Below are 26,490 nucleotides of genomic sequence, written 5' to 3'. Positions count from 1 at the left end.
GTGGAAAAGGACAAGTACTACATTTTGTAAAGGGTGGGGTTTGTGTGTCTATGGGGCCATATTAAAATTGTATTACGTTAAATTAAATAATACTAAATGGTCTCTTAAAGACAAGTTTTGTTTATATATATGATGTACATATATATATATACATATATATATATATATATATATATATATATTTTTTTTTTAACTATAGTTTATTATTTAATCTAGTTGCATTGCATTTTGTACCCGTATCTCTCAACAATCTCTGTTGTTGTTCTTTGCACAGATACATCATAACATTAGTCAAATTCCTTGTAAATGTAATAAGCACTTGGACATTAAAAGCTGATTTGATTATGATTAAGCCAGTCCAGTGAGAATACAATGGAAGAACTGGTTTTTGTCACAGCAGACATTTTGATTGATTATTGGGGGGGGAATAAAACCCCTGGTGTTACTAATAACACTAACAATGGCCCTGTTTGGTTGGAGCGTCCTGTTCAATCATGACAGTGAACCAACACCAGGACCCTGGATCTGGAGCAGCTGAATGGATTTCAGCCATCGTTACTTCTTATTATTTACACCTGTGTTATTTCAACTGTGACAAGTCGAAATGAATTCAATGAAAAAGCCCAACTGGTTACTTTATATCAATGCAAATTGTTCCAAATAGCTGTCTTATTAGCTTGTAGCTTGACATTTGCTGAAGGACAAAAAACACTGAGAGTTTTGGCTGACAACCTCATGTTGACAACAAGCTCCAACCTTTCTTTAAAAAAAAAAAAAAAAAAACTTGACAGATCTGTTCTTTTTTTTTTTCAAGCTTTAGAGATGCAGCGAGGTGGATTTTATTATTGGACAGAGCCAAGCTAGGTAGTTTGCATAAGATTATTTTCAGTCTTTATGCTAAGCTATGCTAACTGGTGCTAAATGAGGTAGCTGTGGTATAGTTTCTTTTATCTAATTGTGAGCAACAAAAGCTAAGGATGTGTGTAATCTACGTTAGAGAGGAGGTTATAACTCAGCAATTTGGGTTTATCACTACAGAAATGACGACTGAATACTTTGAGGCACCTTTATTTAAAAAGGTGACGTGGCAGAGAATAAAATCCACAAAGATCAAACAACACAGGCAGGCACACGTGCAGAGAAGATAAAAATAAGTCTCATGCCATCTAAACAGTGCTCTCATACAAGTGGAAAATCTCTCAGTGCTCTGAAGACACAATCCAAAATGGCACAAACAAAGACCATCAGCTGCAAAATATTGCACTTAAGGAACTACTTTGGAATGTGCTTATACTCTAAAGTCTTTAAATACACATGATAGAACTTAAAAAAAACAAATAACAATCTTAAAATCCTATTGCCTTAAATAATAAAGAATTTCTCAGGGTCTTCATTATCTATTGGACCTGAGAGATTATACTTAAATTTTAGAGTGTGGATAAATACACACTCAGATTCTTCTGCTGTGGCATTTAATGGAAAGTGCCCGATTCATTGTCCAAAGTACCAGAACCAGAAAGTATCATTATGTATGCATCTAATTTAAATATATTATGTAATTCGTCACATTATATAATTGGTCCCTAAACAGAAATAGTTTTTTCTTGTTCCAAACATAATGATAACTTAACCATGACAAAGGCAACATTATCCATAAAGCCTCCCAGAACGTCTCCGACCCTCCAGAGTCAGGGTCACGGATTCAAGTGAGTCCAAGTGTGATGATATGAAAAATGGACACAGAGACAAAAGTGTGATTGCGGTCTCTGTTTTTTTCTGTAGTGGGGTTCTTTGGTTGCGCTGCTACACTCAGTCCAAAGATGTTCATCTTGTCTGGCACAAAGTCCTCCTCTCTCCTTTACGTGTCTTCACGTCTGTTGTAGTAGTCACTGAAGAAGGTAAAAATACTGATAACCACACACATCATCACACACAGTGTCAGAGCGATCCACATGAGCTGCCTGCTGAAGGAAATCTTCGGACAAAAGCGACCAAAAAGAGCCAGGAACTCCTCCATCCTCCTGTGAAGACAAGGGCCACATGCAGTAAACAGTATTTGATTGTTTAGTGTGTATTTCATTTATTCAAATATTAAAGCACAGCAATAATCATATGAAAATCCAAATCCAGGCATTATCTACAATGAAATGGCTGGTGTTCACTGAATATATGAACCATTTCAGCAATACTTGCACATAACCTGAATACTGCTAATTTATCATGTCAAATAAAACATAATATATACAGATTTTTTTGTTTGGACACTAGTTTGACTAGTTTCACTCTCTGATGCCAGCAGCCAGTTAGCTTTGCCAAGCACAGTGCCTGTTGCAGCTTCATAGGAAGGTGATGAGTCAGACTACCTCCTGGCCTGGCACAGTAACTTCCTGACGCCTTGTTGTCATAGTGAAACCACAATTTGTCATTAACACTTCAGTTTTTCTCTCATAAATAAATATAATGTTCATTCATTAATGAGCTTTAGAGCTATCGGTAGATGGATTTTATTACTTTTGGTTACGGTAAATGTATCACAGTTTGAGACAGATTCAGATTACCTGCCCGTCTGCAGCTTCCTTCCACTCTCCTCGTCCTTATTTTTTGATTCCAGCAGTTTCTCAGCAGCGTTTTCCTCTTCAAGCTTTTCTTCCTGGAGTACTTTCATTTGCTTCTGCCCCTCTTGGTAGCTGCATTTGAAATGAAAAAATGTACAGTATATCAATGGATGTTCTCTAATTTGAGACTGCAGTTGTATTTTGTGTTTACTATAAATGTCTAAACGCAGATTTATGTTGTGCTATTACTGGAGGGAATGGGTGATAAACAACAACAATGTCATCATTGTTTGTGTGTGATGCGGCCTCACCCTTTGCTGTACGCCTCCTCCTCGATCTTTGCCTTGAGCTCGGCCCTGATCTCGGCTCTCATCTCCTCTACGTTGACCGAAGGCTTGGCTGGCTCACTTTCCTGCTCCAACACACTCTTTCCACTGTATTGTTTCAGATAGGAAAGAACAGTCAGCCTTGGACAGCATCACATCAGGCATTATAAAACTGAAAGGAGTGTTCATTTAGCTTCCATCACAACACCGTGGCCTTGTCTTATAATGGACAAACTGTAGTGATGGCTGAGTGGTTGTGTACATTACAGACATCATCACAGCCACGCCGAGTGCAAACAGAAAAAAAAAAACATGGAGCTGGCACTCTACACATTTGTTATTGCTATTCTGGTCTCCTCACAGAACATGGAGCTCAGACACTTGAGAGCTTTGCTCAGTCTCACTTTATAACCAGGATATGATTGGAGCCCAGGGCCTGGACTGTGTCAAACTCTTGCACAAATGTTTAGATTACAACCCAGGACAGCATATCCATCAACTGCAGCAGGGTTTGATTATTTTTTATGCTTTCAGGGTTATTTTCACCTCACTGGGACTTTCTCCTGCACTGTAAAACACATCCTGAAGGTCACACAAACAAGCCAAAGGTCCCAGTGCAGATGAAAATGCTTTTGATAAGAATGATTAGAAGTTCTGGGCTTTTCTTGGCCCATTGTTTCAAGGACTGTGGACTGACCTTGGGAATCAAGCAATGGTATGTGTGCATACTGTATAGTGCGTGCAGTATTTATGTGTGTGTGTGTGTGTTTAAGCAAAACACCACTAGAACACATAACATACCATTCTGCTGCTGGTTGTGCTGTCTCTGAGGAAGTGCTGGCTTTCACATCATTTGCTTCACACTAAAGAGGAGAGTGTTGAAGAATATAAATATTCTTTCAATAATACACAATAAACAGACACGACGGAAATGTTAATATCTTTACCTAAGCAAAGCAGTGCAATTATCACTTACTACAAGTTAAAGTCATGCATTTTCAATCTTAATACGTAAGCATTATCATGCTGAGAGTGTGGGTGTCACTTCATTAAAACACTTGATTTGTCATTTCCCATCATTTCCGGACAGGACAGGAAGACCTACCAGGACAGGAAGTGCAGTACCAGTGGAGGGTCCCGCGTTGGGGCTTGGGGCCGCGCTGGGGCCCGGACCAGCCGTGGCTGGAGTCTGACCTGGGATGTTGAGGAGGTTAAACTTAGGCACCACTGCAACGCTCACTCTGCGTCTGGGCAGAGCCTGCAGAAAGGATGATAGGACAGGCAGAAAGTGAGGACATTAGGGATGGTGACATTTTGGAAATCTACAACTACAAAAGCTAGAGACATAAAATAACATAAAGCCTTAGTCAGGAGAGCAAATTACTGCATGGATGGTTGGATGGATGTGGTGTGATGACATTCAGAGGATGTATCCTAACAATGTTGATGACCCTTTCATTCTTCTAGTGCCACCAGTTTGGGTTCATCAGGTTCACATTTGTGATTTTCAGCTACTGGGTGGATCATGAAATACACCCCTCAGAATTAAGAGTAATAACTAACTCTTTTCATATCCTGCTCATTTAAATGGCAGATTTCAGTGACAAAAACTGCCAGAACATAAAAACAGGAAAAAGTAGCAGGTCCATATTATAGAGAAGCTTGAAACAGAAAGTGGCAAACTGATGAAAATTGTTGTTGATTAATTTCTCTTTGATTAAATGATCAATTAAATGATGAATTACCTCACCACTAGAAACACATTTTGCAGAAAAAAATTACCTTTCCAAGTGTTAGCGACATTGATCTTGATGGCCGTGGAACTCCATCATCTTGAAAAAGACAGACAAAGAAACAGAGAGTGCAGCATTATGTAAGTGTCGGTTTTGGAAAGTTCCCTGGTGGAGGAAAAAAAATGTAATGCCAGGTTTTTCTCTGAGTGTTTTCAGTAGTGTCGTCTTACCTCCAGTGTCTACGGACCCTCCGTAACAGCGAGTTGAGTTCTGGTTGGCAAGTTTCTTAAACTCCATCAGCTCAGCGTGGTCCTTCTCATACGTCCTCTTCAGATTTTCCACATACTGCATCATCACCTCAGTGGCCTTGTTCATTCGTTTCTCCTGTTGCACAGTGAAGACATTTGGAAAATCAAAACATACATTTAAATGGAGAACAGACCCAGGAACTTTTGTCAGGGTTGAGTTATTATCCTATGACTGTTTGACATCTACATCTGACTTCTCAATGAGAAATAGGCAGCAGAGGAGATCCTAAACAAGTTGACAGACACAAAACCTCTTGCAACTTGATGAATGTTCATTTGGATCTTAGATATTATTTATGGCTTGATCCACTCTGCTTTCTGTTAAAGACATCCAGCCCTTCAGCTCATTAGATGCTCAACTCTCTGGTGTTTAAGGCTGGACAGGTGCTGTAATGTACATCAGAGGGTTTTGCTGAAAACATCTGGAAACACGCTTGGCATTGGCAAGAGTTAATGAGACTGAGACATACGATAAAATGTGCTGTAAAACCAGAACAATGAGCTATGAGATACATTACAGGTGCTATAGAACCTCAACTTTCAACCTCCCTGTCATCACAATGTTTTGGATCTCCAGGCTTTATTGAACCACTGCTCCAAGATATTTGTCCATTACACCTTCAATTTATAAAATGTTACCAATGATTGATACCAACAAATACGATCCATTTGTTTGGGTTAGTCCACAAAGAAGAAACTGAGAATATTATATACTACTAAACTCTGTGACAGGGTCAACACATGCACAGCCTTCACATCAAATCTCTCTAAGGTAAGTACATACATTGCATGCATAGATCTCATATCATGGGAGTAATGCTTGGTGGAAAAGGCAATATGTTATCATTAAAGTAACAAAGCCTTGTACTTGAAACAACATGTGATATGGTGCCAAATTGTGTAAAGCCGCGGATAATAAGAGTCAAAAATGTGAGAACATATGAATGTCATTAAACAAGGCTGTTGAGAAAAGCAGGAACTGACTCAACAGATCTTTATTGATGCAACATAAAATGCCATGTTATGGGCGCCTATAATGTCTGTAGATTTATTATAAAGTTGTTATTAATGGCCGGGCGGCTGTACAAAGAAATGACAGAAAAAGGCAGTGATTCATCTCAGTGGTTTTTCTTTATAAATATCTAAAGACCTTTGTACTGCAAAAACAGTAAATTTGCTCTTTTTAGTGGTGTTTGCTTTGGCCACCACAAGGTCGGCCATGACATCAGATAAAAGTCTTCAGCATCATTTTTCAAATGCAGCCAAAAAGGCGCTCCAGTGATCCCAGGACAGAAGCTGCACAAAATGAATAAACTGTCCTGCACTGTCTTCTTGCTTTACATTATTATCATGTGCACGCGTGTTATATAACTGCACCTGTCGAACCGCTCCAACTATCTCTGCTCGGCTGGAGAGTCGCGTTGCGAGGCGGTGCAGCACAGCCACCGTCTCTATGAGGCGCTGGTAGGATTCGCGCTGCTCCAGGTTCTGCCACTGTGGTGCCGTCATCTGCAAGAAACAGACGAACAAAACAACATCACGTCACAACTCCTTCAGGACAACAAAGCGTACATCTCACTGTCCCTTTTGTACCGCGGATTGGACTCTTTCTCAGACTGGATAAATATTTACTGTGGGACACTTCCAGGAAACATTAAGCAGATGAAGGAGCACTAAAGAGCCAGGGGGAATTCTTTTCTTTCTAGTGCGCTGATGTAATGTCAGATACTGTTTTCGAGGACCAACCTTCAGGGCTCCTTTGAACTCTTCTAGTTCTTTCTCTGTGTCTTCCTCAGTCAGGTTCCTCTCCCTCTCTGCCTGTTTGAGCCGCGTCTCCAGAGTGTAGTTGTCGTTACGAAACGCCAGTGACAGCTGGACGAATGCATTCTGTGGGGAGGAAGTTGCTGCAATATAACACTCAAGATGGCATATTAAACAACACATTAAAGCACCGATAAGCTGCTGCTGTTGGTGGCAACAGCACACACCAACACAGTGGAATCCACATAAAACTCTCCCACAGTGCACATCCAGTACACGCCTATGCACAGGCACATGAGAGCCAGCGCGATTGTTTATGGAAGACTAATGCACTTTTATTGGTTAACGTGTGAGGGAGAGTCGAGCAGCTCTGAGATGAGCCTGGGGAACAAGCTGTGGCTCTGACACTTGACCTCTTGCTGTTTTGCCGTGCTGATCAAAGCCGGTCTGCACGGTTTTCCAACATATATGCGCTTCGGCCGAAAGGAAATATACGACCTCTGACTGTCCTGATCCAGACGCGTCCCTGAGGGAGCAGCGAGAGGGGCTGCAGCCCGAGCCCGACAGCGTCACTAGTGTTTGTATTTTCTCCACAGGAAATCACTCTTCAGTCTCTTTGGTCTGATCAGGAACAGAAAAACACTTTCCTGTTGACCGAGCGCCGCCGAGTACAGGCAGCTGATTTTTACGAGTGCGTAATTAACTTACGTTGGTAACAAAACAGGTTATTGTGAAGACGGGGCTGAACGTGGCAAATGTTCAGCAGTGAGTGGAACAATAGGCTCCATCTGTCTCCACTGTTGGAACAAGTGTTTGAGGTTTCTGCTCAAAGTAATCACATTATTGTTGGCAGGCGATTTTATGACATGTTTTATGGCTCATGTACACATGTAATTACTGCAAATCATTTTGAGGGCAGAAATGGGAATACTAAATTAAATGGTATATGTTATTTGGGAAGCAGAACATGACATAAAGCAAAACTGTTTGTGTTATTTGATAGTTTTTGATGTAAACTATTTCTGTAAATAAACCAAGCCTCTTGCTAATTTTCCAGATGTCATATAACATGGACGTTTAAAGGTGTTCAGAAATGGCCGTTTGTCCTGTTTGTCATGCCTCCCTCTACGAGTTTCCACGAGTTGCCGCACAAGTTTACCCGAGTAAGGAAAACGAATTTGATTGGCGGGATATTGGCGGGATATTCAATGTTTGGGGCGAGACCGAGCTCAGTGTGTGTGTGTGTGTGTGTGTGTTATGACGTTTGATTGACGGATGACGGATCCAATATCAGTGGCTGATGAATTGTGAGCAGCGTGACGCATAATTTGTGCGCCTGCATTATCCAATGCGAAAAAAATACCACACTTTTATCCCGGATTTACTCGAAAATAGAATTTTGCACAAAGTTTGGGCTACATTGTCTGATAGATGAGTTATTACACTAATTTTATGATGCAGAGTGGAATCAAATTAATTTTTCCTTTCTATACAGCTTTAAGCAGCAGACCAGTGCAAATAAAGCACTACAGTAAAACACTATCAGTTCCTTTAGCATTTCTTCATGAATGGGAATAAATGCTGATGTTTTGTGAGGAGAAATATGTGAAAATCACTCAACAAGCTGCAGAGATCAGATACTAACCTCGACCTCCTTTTCCGTCAGTGGGGGAGCACTGCAGTGAAATCAGAGATGAACTGTTAGGTGGGTAAATAATCAATATGTTTGAACACAGTGTAACAAGAGTTTCAAGGACGGCTATTTTTGAACTATTAGGGTAAAAGGTAACTCGAGCAGCAGACTCGGTTTGTTTACGTACCAGCCTGGCAGACCTCGATGAAGTTTCAGTTTTCTTAGCATCACATCTGAAATGTTCGGCATCGCGTCCGATTTCTCTTTCGCCTCCACACTACTGGATGTGTTTGGAGAGAGCTGAGGACCTGCAGACACAAGAGAGCATAAATCAGACCTCAGGAGAATTACTGGGCCTTGAATCGAGTTTCAACTAAATTGAGACAGATTTAAAGTCAAGTGTCAAGCTCTTATGTGATATATTTATGTAGTATATTTATATTGTATTTGTGAGTGCAATTCATTCTTTATGCATATTTTGGCTGCACAACTTTACACATTAAATCAGAGTCTTAAATCTAAAGTTTTGTCTCTTTCTGAAACACAGAAACACATAAAACCTTCTCATTTCGACAGACGGCCTTTGGATCACATGCTTTCACAACCATGCCATCTGCTGATGGAAATTGAAAACAGCACCTCTTTCTTTCTCTGTTACGAGGCTGCCAGTAAATGGGTGGTATTGTAGAGGAAACAAACAGAAGAACAGATCATCATCATTTTCTGCACTGGAACAGATATTTTCCCGGAGATCCAGGAAGTGCACGCCCTTGGTGACTTCGCTGAACCTGCTGTTGCTGATACTTTCTGTCTTACATGAACCAGAGGGCAAACAAAAGACTGTTACCTTTTTCCTGTTCAGCAGCTTCACTCAAGTCTGGTAACTTGGATCCTACTATGCTTTGGTTACGTATCAGCTTGTGCTCCTACACACACAAACACACACACACAATAACAATGTATATTTCACTGTTAAACTATTTTTGTGAATGGGAATTAGACAATAGAAAACGTATAAAAGGCTCTACCTCTCTGAGTTTAGACAGTTTCTGTACTGTCCCCGGCTGGATTGGGAGGTCTTTGTACCCTGAGGACTTCAAGGCAGCGTCTCTGGGTTTATCTAAGAAGGTGTCCTCCCCTGTCGCAGGGAAACTCGGGGCTCCGTTTCTCGAGTTGAGGCTGCCTACAGCATCCCAGGAAACGGCTCTCATCAGTGGAGGGAAGGCCCCAATGGTCTTGATCTCGGCCGTGCAGGGGACCTGCTGAGTTTGTGGTCGGGGGACCGGCTTGGCCACCCCTGTGGCCGGGGCCTGGCTGGGATTTGGACCTGACCCAGCTCCCTCATCTGCTTTATTGACAGCCGGAGGACTCTTAGGTACAGCAGGGTCACAGCTGTCCTTCTGAACAGCAAAACGGGGCGTTAGAGTCCCAGAGGACACTTTCCTCTTCTCCGAGGGCTTCCAGTCCACCAGCAGCCTGCCCTGAGGTCAGCGAGATAAAAAACTATTACTAATACATTCACCACTCCTGATATGTGAATGGACCTGTAGTATTAGGATTGCATGTCCATATTTGTATTGATAAGGAATATAATATACTGCCAGAGCCTTCATCAGGCATTTAAGACAAAGATGTTGAAAAGACAATCTAGTCTAGAGCCACACAACCTGCTGCTTTATTGCTGAATACACCATGACGTCAGATTGCCTGTCACCTAACAATAAAATGTAACTCTGGGTCGTAAAAAGCTGCTCTCACAAACGACCTATTGAATCATTTCTTTACAGGAGGACAGTTTCTGTGAGTTTGAAACTCTGTCACAATGGTAATTTTGCATGAAATCTCACTCTTCTATAAACCTGTTCATTGGGTTTATATTAGACAACAATATTTTTTATGTCAATAAAAGAAAATGCAGTGAGTGGATGTGTGAATCTGACCTCCTGGTCCTGGGTCGACACCTCGGGCTGCTCTCGCACAGAAGGAACCTCCAGATGCTACAAGAAACCAACACATAGTACGTTTACTTGTTTTGATAAATATTACTTGGATCATTATGTACTGACTTTTAATGTCAAGTTTCTTTTTAACCTCTGAATACATATGTACTTCAAAGTGCTCTATATAAGGCAAGAAACTACAGCAACATTTAGAGACACAATACAAATGAAAATAAAAAGAAACATAGAAAGTTTAAATGGGATAAAATGTATCACACTAAAAGTTATTTTTTTGATTAACAATAATTTCTTTACCTGACTCATAGGCTGTGAGCTCACATGAGTCAACTCCGAGGGTCCTCCAACTGAAAGAGAAGTAATTCTCAGAGAGTCTGTTGGACAAAGAATTAAATAATCTGAAATAAACCAGGAAATTATAAATGAACAGTAAATACAGATGCACTTTAATCTTATATACCAGTTTGCGGGGCCACAGTCAGTGAGCTACTTCTAGACGAACATGGTGAAGACGATGGAGTTGGAGTTGGAGAAGGACCTAAGGAAAAAAACATACCAATATGAATTTTTATTTTTTTTGTCACAAACTAATTCAACTTCCTTTCAAATTTAAATGTATCATGAGAATTCATTAGAGCCGCAAAAATTAATAGATTAATCGAACAATATTCGATTATTAAATTAATCGTCAACTATTTTGATAATCGAATAATCGGTTTGGGTAGTTTTTTTTAAAGAAAAAAGTCAAAATTCTCTGATTTCAGCTTCAATAAATGACAATATAACAATAAACTGAGTATCTCTTTGCTTTGTGGACAAAACAAGAGATTTGAGGACGTCATTTTGTGGTTTCGGAAACACTGATTGACATTTTTCAACATATTTTACCATTTTATTGACCAAACAACTAATCGATTAATCGTTTAAATAATCAACAGATTAATTGATAATGAAAATAATCGTTAGTTGCAGCCCTAGAATTCATATTCTGTACGAGTACATGTGTGTGTGTAACCTCACTCTACCTGTTGGCGATTCATTGAGGCTGCTGGTGGAGCGGCGTCCTCGGCGCGTCAGGAAGCGGTCGCTGACCTTCTTGGCCTGTTCGAGCAGCTCCAGGTTTTTCTGTCGATCCTCCTCAGAGAGCTGAAGCTCCGGCAGCTTATCTTTCACCAGGTCGATCACATTACCTGTGCTGTCTGAAAAAGATGATGCACATGTTCATACAAACCACAAACGCCACCAAACCACACGACACACACACACATGCAGACTTGTTGTAATTCCATATTCCTACAGTAATCATTCATAACATATCAATATCCAAGCAAATATTCTTGTTATTCAGTCGGTTTATTTGCTTAATATTAACAACACGTCTGGTAATTAATCTTTAAAATGATTCGTCTTTAAGATGTTTTTAACCAACGCTGCTGAACCGGAGCCACTTTAAGAGGAGTCATGTCTCAATGTTATTTTAGTGAGATTCCTCAGTTTAAAGTCTTTAATGGCAAAGGATGATTCACAGATGGATACGAGACAATAAATCAGGTCATGAGGATCGGTGAAGTCAGGGATGTTTCTACCTCCTCAGAAAGTTTAACATAAAGAGTCAAAACAGCAGAAGCATCTCAGGCATGTGGGAGGACGCAGCGATAGATTCAACAACTCTCAGAGCATCGAGGACCAAACTTAGTGTACATGTAGTGAAACCGTGCAACACAGAAAAGTGTACTAATAATGTTTATTTAAAAACAGAAGAACAGTTCACTTCTGGCTAGCTTGAACCAAAGTGAATGTCGCTAATGATAAGATCAAAATAGTTCTCATTGTGTTGTGTTTATGTTTAGGTAATTACATCTGCAGTGTGTGTGTGTGTGTGTGTGTGTGTGTGTGTGTGTGTGTGCAGGGTTTACCCACCGACTGTGGTGATGGGTCCTCCAGAGGAGTTTCTGGCCAGGCGAGCTCTGGGACTGTGTGGCCTGAGAAAGGAAGCCATAATGATTTACTCTCATTGTCCCTGTTTACTGCTAAAGCACAAGAAAACTATGTCAGTGTTTGAGATGGTGGAAGATTACCTGGCCTGCTCCAGAGGACGTCCGTCTTGTTGGATGATAGTGGCCTGCTGCGGGTACACGATGGTCGGGGCAGTCATGACGACGGCTCGGGCTTCAGCTGGTGCAGACTGTGCAGAAAAAACAAAACATGAGGGTTAATCGTGAGGATATCATGCAGGAATGAAGCTAATCTAACAAGACTCAACAAGACGAGGACACCAGATTAGGTAAAAATGCATAATTTACTGCGCATTGTGCTGCAGAGCCAAACAAATTTACCCTGGGGGGCTTCATGGTCTGGAGCACTGGGAGAGCTGCTGCTTAGCCCAGTTGGTAACCCCGCCTTGACTGCAGATGCTCTGCATATAATTATGTAAACATGAGAGATCTGTATCCACCCCTTAAAACTTCAATTAAAAAAAACTGCTTTCTGTGGTAAGAGTTATTTTTAGGGGTGAACTGCAACGTCCCCTGTTTGACCTTCATGGTTCCCTCGCTTATCCCTTATTTCCTGTCATCTCTCTACTGTCTGGTCTCAAATCCAGACACTGGATAATAACCAAATAGTTGAAAAAAAAGAATTAAAGACATCAAGGAATTAATATGAATAACTAAAAAATGAAAAATAAGGCTGATAAATTCTGCTGAATGTTGAATAACTCATATATTTCGAACTTCAACCTTGTTTTTTTGTATTAAGAACAAAAATACAGCGTCTGCAATAAAAGGTCAAATTTTACAGTGTAAAATTCCTGTCTAACTATTGAAGGTAAGTATGGGAGTACACACAGAGATAGAGATAGAGATAAAACACTAATTCCCTAAGAGCTCCTCTCAGAGCTGATTTCTGCACTAGGATCCTAATAAATGGGCCCAGCCTGATGTAAGAGTGCAGACATGCTGCACAGAGGCCACTGCTGCGCTGCAATAAAGGTGGATGCTTTTATAGTGTTGGCATATGCCCTGAAGATTAGATTTTTACAGCTTCATTACATTCTACAGGGATGTCTTATCTAGTCTGCGTGTTTATGAGCGACTGCAGCGGAAGACGATGTTCTCCAAGGACCCGATGTTGTGTGGATCTTCATGGTTTAAACTGTTAGTTCACCCAAATCACGAAAAACATTTAACTTCCACTTAGTTTTACTTGTATCTAGTCATGCGTATAGTTTCGAGATATTAATCTCTCAGCACACTACTTTCTAATGGGAAATGTAACTTGTACTTGACAACGGACAGTGTGTTTTGTGGACTACTCTAAGCAGCAAGTGTTTTTTAATGCTCTAAGAAGCATAATACAAATTGTATTCACTTCCATTGGACTGAATTGCAGTTGCATAAGTGTCTAACTAAAAAAAAAAAAACTGCTCCTGACCCTTTTCATTTGACCTTGCTCCTGGAAGTGCTGCCAAGTTTCCTGGACCCTCTTACAACAAATCTTGAACATGTCATGATGTAATTTTGTCATTTATATGGGAAGAACCTAGTTTTATCCCAAAAGCTAGAATCAAATCAGATTTGAGAGAGTAAACCAACCGGTCGGCTGCACTGCAAATTCCACACATCTTTGGAGGAGGCCTCGGCGGTGGCTCAACTACGGGTAATTTACTATATAAGCCAAACACAGCGGCTCATGAAACATCAACGAATGAGCGGAATGGAGATTAATTTGTCAACATTACATGGGAAACCACTAAAGTATGTGTGGGGAACCGAAGCCAAATGCTAATATGGTAGCTATTACAGTAAGAAGTGGTAGCATTAGCAACGTCTTGTTGCTGCAGCACAGCAACAAGACAGTTTGATCCCCGCAGGAAGCGTTTGTAACGGAGGAGTGAAAACAAATGTGTCGTTGAGGAAAAGAACAGTGTGATCTCATTTATTAATCAAATGTTTCTAGGTTTTATATACAGTCTACGGGTTCTGCTGATAAACTGAGAGAGAGAAGAGTCAGTTTTCATGCACTCACTAAGCTGGGAGAACTGGAGGAACTGTCAAGCTCCTCGGGTGAGTCCTCCTCTTCCTCAGGCAGGGTGGGCATGGCGGGGGGCAGTGAGGGGCGAGAGCGGGTGTGAGGGAATATGAAAGGTCCCTCAGCAGAGCAGGCGTCGTCACACGACTCCCAGGAGTGACTGTCACTTTGCACAAGAGGAGATCCCAGTAGCGAAAAGCTCTCCTCTTCTTCCTGGACCTGCAAGACCATAAGGCACATGATGCAAAGCCCATATGTTTATTATGCAAAGTAGAAGCATGTGCAAAAGACGAGTAAATGTGCATAAACCAGTATATTAGCTGCTGATCTGAGAAAATGAATTACACATGAAGGGAGGTATTCATATGAAAATACCCTCTGGCTAACCAAAGCTAAAAAAAGATCCACCAGAACAAAACAGTCCCACTATAAACAAATCTTTATTCTCCGCTGCCTTCCAACAGAAGTATTAGCAATTTTCTCCCATTAGACTGCTTCTAATTCATCAGAAACAAAACCTCTGTCTTCAAACTGTTACTGTAATTTTCCTATGACTCAAGTGTTTGGCTTTTTAATTCTCTAATAGTTTAGAAAAAGAGCAAACTTCACAAGAGAAGTTACACAACCAGGACCAGACAGAGCCATCGTGTGCACCGAGTATATAATAGATCTCCCTCTCATTCTTTCCCATCTTCCAGTAACAACACAAAGCTCAATACAGTGGAAAAATGTCAAACGCCATTTAATCAACATGCAATTAGTGAGGCACAATGAACGACAGCTGTTGTGTTATTGACCACGACTGAGTTCAGATTTGGATGAGCAAGTAAAGGACCAAATACCTCCTGTTTTTGCATCACAAAAATATAAATATTCACTTAAAAGACTCATTGACCACTTGCATTTCCATGGAAACGCAGGTTGCAGGGCGTTGATTTAAGCACAGGTGAGCGAGGGAGTTGAAAAATAAACCTTTTCTTCACACTTTAAAAAAACAAAAATCCACATCTGCCGTCCAGTTAGGTTGTTAGAAAATAAACCCCACTGCTCCCTCTGCACCCAACACCTGATACTGAGGGAGGAATAGGGGACGCTCTGCTGGGGGGCCGACGACAGGCTGATGTATCATTAACATGCTGCCTGCTGCTCATACCCCACAGTTCATTTACTCACACTGTTGAGCAGGAGTCATATACCATACCATACCAAATTTATTCACAAAGCACTTTAAAAGTATAACTAGGTATGTTACTGTAAGTTCTATACAAACATATGAGCAACTCTGAGGAAAAGACACAAAGACTGACACTTGTCTGCACCCTGAAACTGAACTGATGTGGTTAGTGATAGTAAATCCAGATGTTTTCTACTGGAATGACAGCTGTCAAAATAAATTAAAAGATTATTTTGTGTATATTTCTGTGACATTTCAAAGGAGGTTAAATCAAAAGCAACTGGACTTAGTTATTTGTCTAGGAAGACGTTTCACCTCTCATCCAAGAGGCTTCATCAGTTCATGTACGCAGCTGACCAGGCTGGTCCATTTGAAATACTATGACCTGGACAAATGAGAATATGCACCGGCTTCTGTGACATTAAGCAGATGAGCCTCATCACTGCTGCTGGGTGAGAACCTCAGTATTGTGTTGATGCTGAGCTTAACAAATATTTGTCTTAAAGGGAGTACGAGGAGTTTCAGAAAGCGGAAGTGTTTTCATACTACATTTCCCATGAGGCTCCGCGTGCATGGTGAAATTCTTGGACCGACACAAGACGGACAAAACATTTGCCAAGAATGTTTTCATTAATCAAGAATGAAAGTTGGAGGTTTGAAGACGATGAGATACCGCCGTAGTTCCGACCATAAATGATGCCAACTAGCGATCCGGCGGCGTTATTCCCACGCTGGGCAGTGTCCGGGAAACCGAAAGTAGGAAATGCTGGGCGAGCTGACCACTAAATAATAATATCAAAATAACTATAAAGACAAGACGATATATTTATTGAAAATGGACCCATTAACAAGTGTGGGTAACGTAGATTCATCCACATTAATATGAGACTCTTTTATAACCAAAAGCAAACTCCTCTGGGTCTCTTTAACACTGTCCAGACCTTCCTGAAACAGCAGCTCCACACTGACGGATCCTTTCTCTATGGAAGTTATACAAAATATACACTGTGTCGTCTGAACGTCCCCTCCTCATAATCACTACGGTCAGAAGAAAACTCTGTAACTGGAACATAAACATGTCATTACAGAGCATTTGTTGACAGGACTGATTCAGTCCACTTTTTTTGGTATAGTATCAAAAAGGCCGACGTCGGTTTCTCACTATTCCACTTATCTCCAGCCAAGATACACGGCAAAGCAGTGACTGGTTTTATGTGTTTTATGGGGAAGGAAATATATTCATCACATTTGTTAGACCTTGAGGATAAACACTATGTATTCTGGTGAGAAACACAGATTCTCACACGTCACATAACTCTTGTTTGTTTACAAGAAAATACCACAGGGTACCTTTACGTTTGTGAATATATTATTTACTAAGCCTTCCAACCCTGAGAAAGACGAGGATTAAAACTCATGTACTGAAACATTTATTAGATTCTTCTAAGCTCAAGTCAAGCAGTTGATTGTATTATTTGTATCTGAATAAGTACACTCAAACAGCAACATGCCCAGAGCTTAAAGTTTTTTCCCACACTATTACTAGTTTTACTGAACTTGTCAAAGTGACTGAGATGCACAGTGATGTCAACAAACTTCTACATTCAGGCTGAGTGAGTCGATGAGCTCCTGAGGGACAGAGTAAAACAAACAGAGGGTCTTGCTGCAGATAAATTATGAAAGGAACACAAATATGACCACGAACATAGAGGAGGAGTAACCACTGCTCTGCACGTAAATGTTACAACTCAACCTTCTTCACTCAAGCTAATCCACAGTATGAGTGTATTACATCTTATATTAAAGTTAAAAGGTGGTAGGAACTGCCCGCGTTATTATAATAAGAGATGGGGAGATAAAAATCAAAGCTCAATCACTGGAGATGAGGCAATTATAGAAAAATGAGAAGGATCCTGCTCCTTGGTTTGGTGAACCAAAGCCAGTATAGTGGACACTGTACTGTAAACCATCATGGCTTTAATAATCAATGTTTTTGGAGCTTCAGCAACAGAGAGCACATTTTATCAATGTAAAGATGTGTAAGTTGAATGTTATATTTGTCTAAGACTGTCTTTTTTATGTAAATCTTTACCAACCAAACAATTATTGCCTCATTTGTTGATTATCTGATGTGTAATGTTAGCATTTAGCTGTTGCATTTTAATGGCAAATATTCACATTTAAGAAGCTAGAACCAATGAATTTATTGTATGTGTTTCTAATTTACTCAAAATAATTACTCAATAATTTATAGTCAATGACATGTTATTACTGCAGCAGTTCACTGGCTCACTACACAGAAGCATGAGCTGCTTCAGTTAGAGATTACGTACGTCCAGCTGAACCATTGTTTGACCTCTTGCTTCTTTCCTTTTAAGTAACAAATGTATGCAAATCTGAATGTGCAGCAGATTTAACTCTTTGAAGAAGCACAGTGCACATCAGTCAGAGTGGGGTTAGCATACGTGATGCTAATGTAACCCCACACACTCCTCCCACCCTCACCCACCTCTGCTCATTTGTTTGGTCTCACTAAAAATAGACAGATTTACATACACAGGTGTGGCTGCACTGTGGCCGGTCGGTGCCGGTCGTCCACTTTCACCGGCCACAGGGAACGGTGTGATGAAGCACCGGTTATTTCAGGGGTATGGCATGCACTTTACGCAGCAGGACAAATCCTCTGTGAATTCGGGGGCCAGAATATGCAGAGAGCTGCTCAGTGTCATCACAAACATGACAAGTTCTTGGGAACATATAGGGACAGACAGGCTGTGAGTCAGTGGGGAGGAAATGGGTTGTTTAACTGTCTTCCAGAGAGCTGCGAGGATATTTCCTGACTACTGTCATGGAGTAAACTCCCTCTGAGCCTCAAGTACAGAAATGTTAGTACTTTAAAATAAAGTTTCGCTACGTCTCTGTTGGGATTAAGAGCCGCTGAACGTCGACTCATTTGATCTGATTCTCATACAAACTGCCAACTCTGCCTCTACAGTTGTTATTAATCAATGGAGATGAAAAGAGATCAGCTTTGAAGTTTTCCTGCATATATTAATACGAGAGTGAGTCACTCTGAATATTTCTGATGTGATTATCTAATTGCTCCTGAAGTTCAGGGCAGTTTTTGGCAACGACCACCTGCATTTTTCATAACGTGGATCTGAATTTGCATAATCACTTGTTTTATTCATTAATCTACCTTTTCCACAGCTGCAACAGTTGTGCTGTAATACGCCAAATAAGGAGAGGAATACGTTGACAAAGAAGTTTGCCTCTAAATGCATCACCTGAGAATACTGCCATGTCTGTTTTAGTTCATTTAACATCTTAATAAGCAACCAAACAAAGGTACAAATGCATTTCAGCAAGTATAAAGTGCTTCTTTTTTGCTTTCAAAGCAAAAACGACATAATGAAGCAAACTGTATTTCTCCTGCTGACAAAGGCAGAACAAACTATTAGTTCTTGAAAATGCCTCCGCCCCAAACGAGGATGCCAACCTGCGCTGTGGGAGGCACGGGCCGCGCGCAGTGTTTCCCCGGCAGACCATGAGACTGAGATAAATATTGCAGAGTAATTGAATCACTCAGATTATTTCCTGTGGGGGGAAACAGGACAGAACAGACAAGCCTGAGCACAGAAAGCCCCAGCACCACAACTCCACCAGGACATGAAGATCTTGTTCTTACAACATCAAAAAAAGAAAAAGAAAAAGAAGAAAAAAAAACAACTCCTGTGTCCATCAGAACCATCAGTCAGAATTAACTCCTCACTGCAGCCAGGCCTCGATGCCTCTTCTCCTCAGAGGAAGACGAAGGGACCGGCACCCTCCTCCCCTCCTCTGTTACATAAGCCTGCTCCCTCTTGCCAGATTTGTTTAAAATTTGGTTGTGTGAAGCCCTGAGTACAGCACCAGCAGCAGAGGAAGTGGTTACCATAGAACTACAATCTGAGATAACATGGCAGAGGAAGCGTGAGAAAGAAAAAGAAATGGATGTAAAAGCCAGGTGAAGGAGAGGATAAATGCACAGAGTTTTTCTAAAAAAAAATACACTTCCAGAGCAGTAGGGCAACATGACACAGAGTTTCACCTCCACACAAACACTAAGATTATGTAAACTCACCGGAGCAGCAACAAGTCAGACCAACAACGCTTTCCACAAGAAGTCCACAAACACAAACTGTTGCACGAATCGCTGATCTCCTGGGTTCTGCATGTGTTCACCCTCACACTAGACCTCACGGCTCTACGCAGCCCACAATCCACACAACCTGTCAACACACAGCATGCACATTACCTGAGTCCACCGCTGTAGTGCTGTAGAGAAACACGCACACACACACACAGTCGCACACATGCACACACACGCTCCCGCCGATCCCTCCAACTAACACCGACTTCCCACAGTCAAGCTGTCACTCTCAGCCTTTCCCTTTAGAAAACTCCTCTATGCTCGGGGCTTCTCCTTCCTTCTCCCGTCCCCTCTGTTCCCTGTCTTTTTTCAGCAGCAGCAGCCTCTCTTTCACTCCTGGGAGCTTTGACCATTTAAGGAGAAGGGTTCTGTATGCCTCTTTGGGCTGCTGTGGAGTGTGTGTGTGTGTGTGTATGAGTGTGTGTGTATGAGTGTGTGTGAGTGTGTGTGTTTGTGTGTTCTCCACTGATCATCCTTCAACTAAAACCTGAAGAAAGCTAGAAAAGTATGTTTCCGCAGGGCTTGTTTTTGTTTCTGTAATCACAGTGTGGGAGCAGTAGGAGACCATTTTGAGTGTTGTTGTATACGAGGGTATGTTTGAGGAACACTGATAGATAGATAGATGGATTGCATCCGTCCGATCTGTGTTTACTCTGCAGCCTGAAAAGGAATCCATGCATCCACTTCTGAGCTCTTGAGGATCATTATTGTTTTACAGTAATGAGCTGCTCTATCAAAACTTGCACCATTTGTACTGCTGCTTTTCAGAGGTGAGAGATTCAGGTTTTTTTTAAGATTTGCACTCATCCTGAATGTTGTAAAGGGGGGGGGGGGGGGGGGGGGGGAAGAGAGACAGAGCACAGCAGTCACATTGTTTGGAGGACCACATCTGACGTTCACAGCGAATTACAGCATCACAGTTTGAATTAACGGGAGACGATTATGTGTTAAAGTGCTGCAGTGTGAAGGACATTCTGTATCAATGGAGTAAGTTGTGTAAAAAAAAGTCAGATGCTTTTCTTATCTAATTCAACTCGGGTGAAAATCTTGTTCTCTTATAACTTATTTAGTCAGTGAGATTGTGTAGTTTCACCTAAAGGCAGCAGTGCAGAGAGAGGGGAGACACTTGCCAATATCAGAATTGAAAGTTGTTTTTTTTTACAGTAAGTAACTGATGCATAGCTAGGTTGCACTTTAATGTTGTAGCTGGTGGAAGTGAAGCTAATTTTAGCAGCTTTATAGCAAATTACTTTGGTTCAGTGGTTCCCAAGCTTGGGGTCATGGCCCCCTCAGAGGGCCACGAGGTAAATCTGTTGGGCCCTGAGATGTTTCATTGAAAACGACCTACACAAATCAGCTTGTTCCTAATTTTTTAAAGTCATGTTTTCTTTATTTTGAAACACTTGCCTCGAGCTGTCTGCCATCTGAAAAGGTTAGAGGGGAAATTCCACTTTGCTGAGAAATGTTCTTATCTCACTCTTCTGTGACAAAGTGACACATATTCATAGCTTATTTGTATTTTTAGAAGTCTGTGATTTATTTTTATGTGAAATCTAATTAACCCCACTTTAAGTCTCTCTAGCATTCATAAACAACATCTAAACATTTAATAAGTGGTTTATTGCTCACTCACAAGTGTTTAGATAAGATAATGAATATAGTCAAACACTGATGTGATAATAAAGAATATCTTCATAGGGCACATTAGTGATTATTGATAAACATCAAATTTCAATGAACACTCTTTTCAAACTACATTATACAGTAGGTAATGACAACGTAAAATAAATTGTCACACTGTTGGCACAGTTAAACTATTGTGAGCGTAGCCTGATGAATGTTACAGAATAAAAAGTGCAATAACTGTAGAAATACAAGTACCGCCAAACAGAAGGTAGAAGTTGATAAACTGAGTCACTTTCCACAACTACACAGAGTTAAAAAGGTCAGTTGCACACTTTGAAAGCTTGAGAGAAATTGCTATTCAGTACAGTAACCTCCAAAAGAACATTATGTTTCCAACAAGCCAGTTAAATAACTACTGACACACGCAGACACGTTCAACATGCAGCTCAGCTTCCACAAACACAAATAAAACCATATTTCACAGTAATAAAGCAGAGGAGAGTCTCACCTTGCTGCAGCTGCCTGGTCCTGTGCCACCTGTTGGAGCCAGAGCACAGACAGACAGTGAAAACAGTTGATTTGCATTTAACAGGAACCATGTGCAATGCAAATGTCAAGAGACGGTTAAAAAAAAGAGAGAAGAGTACGTGAGTGAGAGACACACACACAGAGAGAGAGAGAGAGAGGGGAAAAAACAAAAAGAAGATGAAACATATTAAGTTTTCTGTCCCGTGGGGTCGTTGCTGCTGGTCGTTCATACACACACTGTAACTCTTGTTTCAGGAAGTGTCACCCCCACACTCGCCCCTCCGCCCACCACCCACCTCTTTAACTAGGGGCAACAATAACCTGGCAACCATGTCGAGTACATGAGGTGCTTGATCCGCTGGTTGAAAGCTCTCAGCCCAGGTAAAAGCTATTGTGCCGTCTGGTTTAGGTGCCCTCCGGGAAAGGTTTGTTAATATTACGTACGATACCAGCAACTCGTGGATGTTTATATGGAGGACCATTAAGGCCTGAACACCAATATTTCACTTTAAACGTGACTATAAAACCACAAATAAACCGGTTTTATTCGTATATGCGAAGACACAGAGGGTAAAAAAAGGGTTTGGACCATTGGAAAGCACAAATCAGGCTCTAAAACGATCCATCACACAAATCTTTAAGGAAAACATTGGATCAAACTTTGCCGAAGATGCTGAGAATCTCTTGGCAGCTGTGTCAACATCCACATATTCGTCCTAATTTAACCTCATTTTCACTTCAAACACCATCAGATGCTTCTGTTTTTCTCCCCAGATCTTCACACAGTCTCTCTTTTCTTTAAAGGATTCAGCCTCACCACAAATTAATTCACATTATCCAACAACAGAGAGTTCGGTATTTCCACCTTTCTTTAATTTATAGTTTGCCCATCAAAGAGCACAGTGTTTACAGCCACCACACACACACACACAGCATTAATAGGGACCCACTACTTCTCTAAATTATTTACATTCAGTCTCCAGTGGATGTTAAATCATCACACAAGCTGACTGTGTCTTAGACCTAAAAACAAGTCTTATTCTTTTGTAATGTTACAGTGCTGTGCCGAAAGTTGACTTAGGCTCACATTAATGTTTTATTAGTGTGAGCCTGATAAAAGAAGAAAGTCTTAATGGAGGCAGACGTTTAAAAGCTCCACATCTATTATTGTTAGTGATGCCCTTTGCTTTTGTGGATGAGATTTACGTATGCTGTCTTACTAGCACCACATTTATTAGTGCACCTGCTAAACATCATCTTAGCATTGTGGCACTGTGGTGCTCAGACTCTGTCTTGTTAATGAGTAGTTTGATTATAGAATATTGTTCCTATTTAATTAAAGCTTTTATCATCTCAAACTGTATTTTGAGGTGAATGAATCTCAAATTATGGGCTTCGGTGTTGGTTGGTTTGTCTCTTGCATTGCTAGTTTCTTCTCTAGTTGTTGCTAAAAATATCAACATTTCCAAGGACTGGATGACAACTCACCTTTTTCAGGTTTGTGGGGATTAACGTGTGCTGTCCCTGATAAATACATATTAAAAAGTAAAGTATTCTTGAGGCAGTGCCAATATCTGTAGCTGGATTTGTTGGGAGAACTCCAAGTAAGATGAGATCTTCCTCACATTAAACACGAACAATAACCGGCTTTTATTATACACCATCCACATCTTGTGGCACAGCGGCTTCCAGGCACGAACCAGCAGAGCACATACCAGCTTTTATGACAAAATGACGGGCGTAAAAAAAAAAAAACTTTATTGATCATTATTACTGCTCCTTTTTTTTTGCAACGTGAGTCCGCCTTCATTTGTTTAGCAAAAACAAGCCTACGTCACTGTGGCATCGCACAATTTCTACTGCAGACAGAGAGCTATAAAATAATAACAGGCAGACAGATACGGAGATGACAACTGTCCCGTCATTTAAAATATAATTTCCTCCTCTGAGGCCACCCACTCGTTCTCAGCAACCGCCACATGCTCCTGACTCGCTTGTCTACATCACAAATAAACAATTAAATATAAGACTCGGCCCTCTGAGCCATCGAGGGACTCCTCCTTTGGGAAGGAGAATGTGGAAATATTTGCCATGACCTTTCTGGGTTGGAAAAACTTATTGCAACATGATTAGTATTGGAAAATATGTGATGAAATGTCAAACGTATTAGTGCACAACCAGCAGCTTTTGCAGGAACATGAATGGTTAAAAGTTCCTCAAATTGTTCTCTATGCAAAGCTAATCAGCTGCTGGCTGTGGTTTCATATTTACTGTCCTACGTCACTGACAGTCATAAATAAGGTGCTGTGAGCTCCCATTATTTTAAAAGCAGCATTTTCTCTTATTCACAGTTACGTAAATAGTACTTATATTAAATACTGTAACACACCTAAAGCTTTCATTGTGAGCTACAGCTCCATTATCTCTCAGTGTCTTCAAGATACATTTTCTCAAAGCCATTCAGAACAAATCAAATGACAGGAAAAAAAAACTCTTACAGTCTAAAAGTGGTGGGACTCTCCTTGTGTTTACATAAAAAAAATCCTTCTGACCGCCCCTAATTTCCCCCACGCTGCCCTTTGATAGATAACATACACTCCCTAAGAGCTTATTCTCTCTTCCTCCTTACTGTACCAGCTGTTGTGTGCAATATAAATATCTGCACAGGCTATTTGTAGACATCCTCAGGGATTACTATTAGAAAAGGAAGTAGCTTTAATTTATCTGTGTCTCACAGTGTGCCCCACAACCATGACAACACTGAAGCTGTACTGGTGTAAAATGCAGCCATCATACCATTCATGGCCGGCTGCGGAGGCTCGCTGACTTCTGGGATTTCACAAGACGGAGGAGGACTCGCCGTTCTCTCTCTGTGTTCAGGCTCCACGTTGGGCTCAGCTGAAAAGCATGCGGCATCTGATCCAGGATCAGCTGGCAGACTGGGACCTCGAGACTTTGGAAAAGTACAGACAGAGAAGACAGATTTATTACTGCCATTCTCACAAATACAAAAAAATCAACTCCATGTGCTTAATATTTGGACAGTTAGAATTGATGTGAAGTAAAAGCTAATAAAACTAAGACTGGATAATGACTAGTACCACCACTTCTGGTGTAATTAATATCAATCATGTGCACTAATTTGCTTTTGGTTGGGGACAATCCAATCACAACATGTGAACAACATTATTTTGCTGACTTGCATTACAGTAACAAGATGATTAATGATTGGTGTGTAGAGCTCAAAATAAACACAAACCTACGTCACGCTTCAGTGTTGTGAATGAAATGAAAAATGTTGACACTTCCTCACAGCTGTGATAATTACGTAAAACTGGGCACAGGGCATTTTTTCATGTGGATTCTCATAAGATTCAACAGAACTGCAACAACCACATATACAGGTCACCAGTTGATTGTGAGGGTCATGAGATGATTACCACGGCAGGAAATAGATAGATAGATAGATAGATAGATAGATAGATAGATAGATAGATAGATAGATAGATAGATAGATAGATAGATAGATAGATAGATAGATAGATAGATAGATAGATAGATAGATAGATAGATAGATAGATAGATAGATAGATAGATAGATAGATAGATAGATAGATAGAACTTTATTCATCCCAAAGGAAATTCTTCTGCCATATTTGATGCAGAAGTAAAGATTTTTTGTCGATATGAACCATCGCAAGATTTCCCCACTGTTGTTAAATAAAGGTGATAATTCAAAATAAAAATTCAAGATAATTAAAACCTTTTCTCTCACTGATGTACAACAAATACAGATGTGAAACAAACCTGATGTGGAGCTCTCTCTTGGATCCCGGCCTCCAGGACGTTGAGCTGCTCGTCGGTGTCGGCCGCTCGGCCCGCAGCCTCCTCCACCCTCCGTGCGATGCTCTCCATCCTCACCCTCACCTGGCTCACCCGCTGCTCGCTCTCTCTCACCAGCTCGGCCGTCTCCAGGGCGTTGCTGACCATCGCCTCCATCCTCCTGAGGGTCGCCAGAAGTCCGTCTGCGGTCACCTGAAGCTGGGTTTGCTCCTGCTGTGAGGCGGCTCCACCTGTGATCTCCGTGACCACCGCTGCATCCCTCTTCTTCTGCTCCTTCACCGACTTCCCCACAGCTCCGGCTGCTTCCTCTCTCTCGGTGTTGGTCCCTTTGTCGATATGAAGAGCTCTGCTGCCGTGTTTTGGATCAGTGACACACTCCTGCGCTGATCGTAGAGAGGCTTGCAGGTGCCAGACCTGCTCCCTCATATCAGTGATCGTCCGCTCCGCTCTCTGCAGCTTGGCCTGTGTCTCAGAAAGCTCCTGGCTCCACTTGGTGTCTTTGGTGCGGCCCTTGGCCCCCTCTACGCTGAGGGCTTTCCACCAGTTCACCACGGCCACCTTCTTGCCCTCCTGGATCGGAGTCTGGCTCCCAGTCTGGCTTTGCTTCTGCTCCTTCTCCCGGGCTCTCCACCGCTCCTCCACCTTCTCCCCTCTCTCCTCCCACACACACTTGTGCAGCTCCAGCTCCTGCAGCCTGAAACCACCACTTTATAAACATGTCCTTTACACACTGTTATGTCTGTAGTTACCAAGGGGTACTAAAACTGCACTTATGCCTGATACAGTCACACACACACGCACAAAAAAGATAGTAACTCCTGTGG

General features: G+C 41.3%; 1 protein-coding gene across 1 annotated transcript; it reads right to left on the bottom strand.

Moving 5' to 3' along the window:
- Positions 1-1,258: 1,258 nt before the first annotated feature.
- mrvi1 (murine retrovirus integration site 1 homolog) lies at positions 1,259-26,092 on the bottom strand (the record flags this gene model as incomplete). Its single annotated transcript, XM_084001529.1, is given in 29 exon segments — positions 1,259-2,021; positions 2,559-2,687; positions 2,867-2,989; positions 3,683-3,744; positions 3,987-4,139; positions 4,664-4,713; positions 4,845-4,998; positions 6,300-6,431; positions 6,669-6,809; positions 8,329-8,359; positions 8,504-8,624; positions 9,164-9,242; positions 9,345-9,797; positions 10,257-10,313; positions 10,572-10,621; positions 10,735-10,812; positions 11,300-11,473; positions 12,195-12,256; positions 12,353-12,459; positions 14,301-14,516; positions 19,775-19,863; positions 19,866-19,884; positions 19,888-19,901; positions 19,904-20,096; positions 20,098-20,143; positions 21,077-21,093; positions 21,804-21,832; positions 24,620-24,776; positions 25,631-26,092. Coding segments are annotated over 29 exon segments (3,561 nt in total). The 3' UTR covers positions 1,259-1,858.
- Positions 26,093-26,490: the final 398 nt, after the last annotated feature.

This window comes from Trachurus trachurus, assembly GCF_905171665.1.
Source record: "Trachurus trachurus genome assembly, chromosome: 3".
NCBI classification, from domain to species: Eukaryota; Metazoa; Chordata; class Actinopteri; order Carangiformes; family Carangidae; genus Trachurus; species Trachurus trachurus.
Note: the sequence above shows the minus strand (reverse complement) of the source record. Positions and strands in the feature narration are given on the sequence as shown.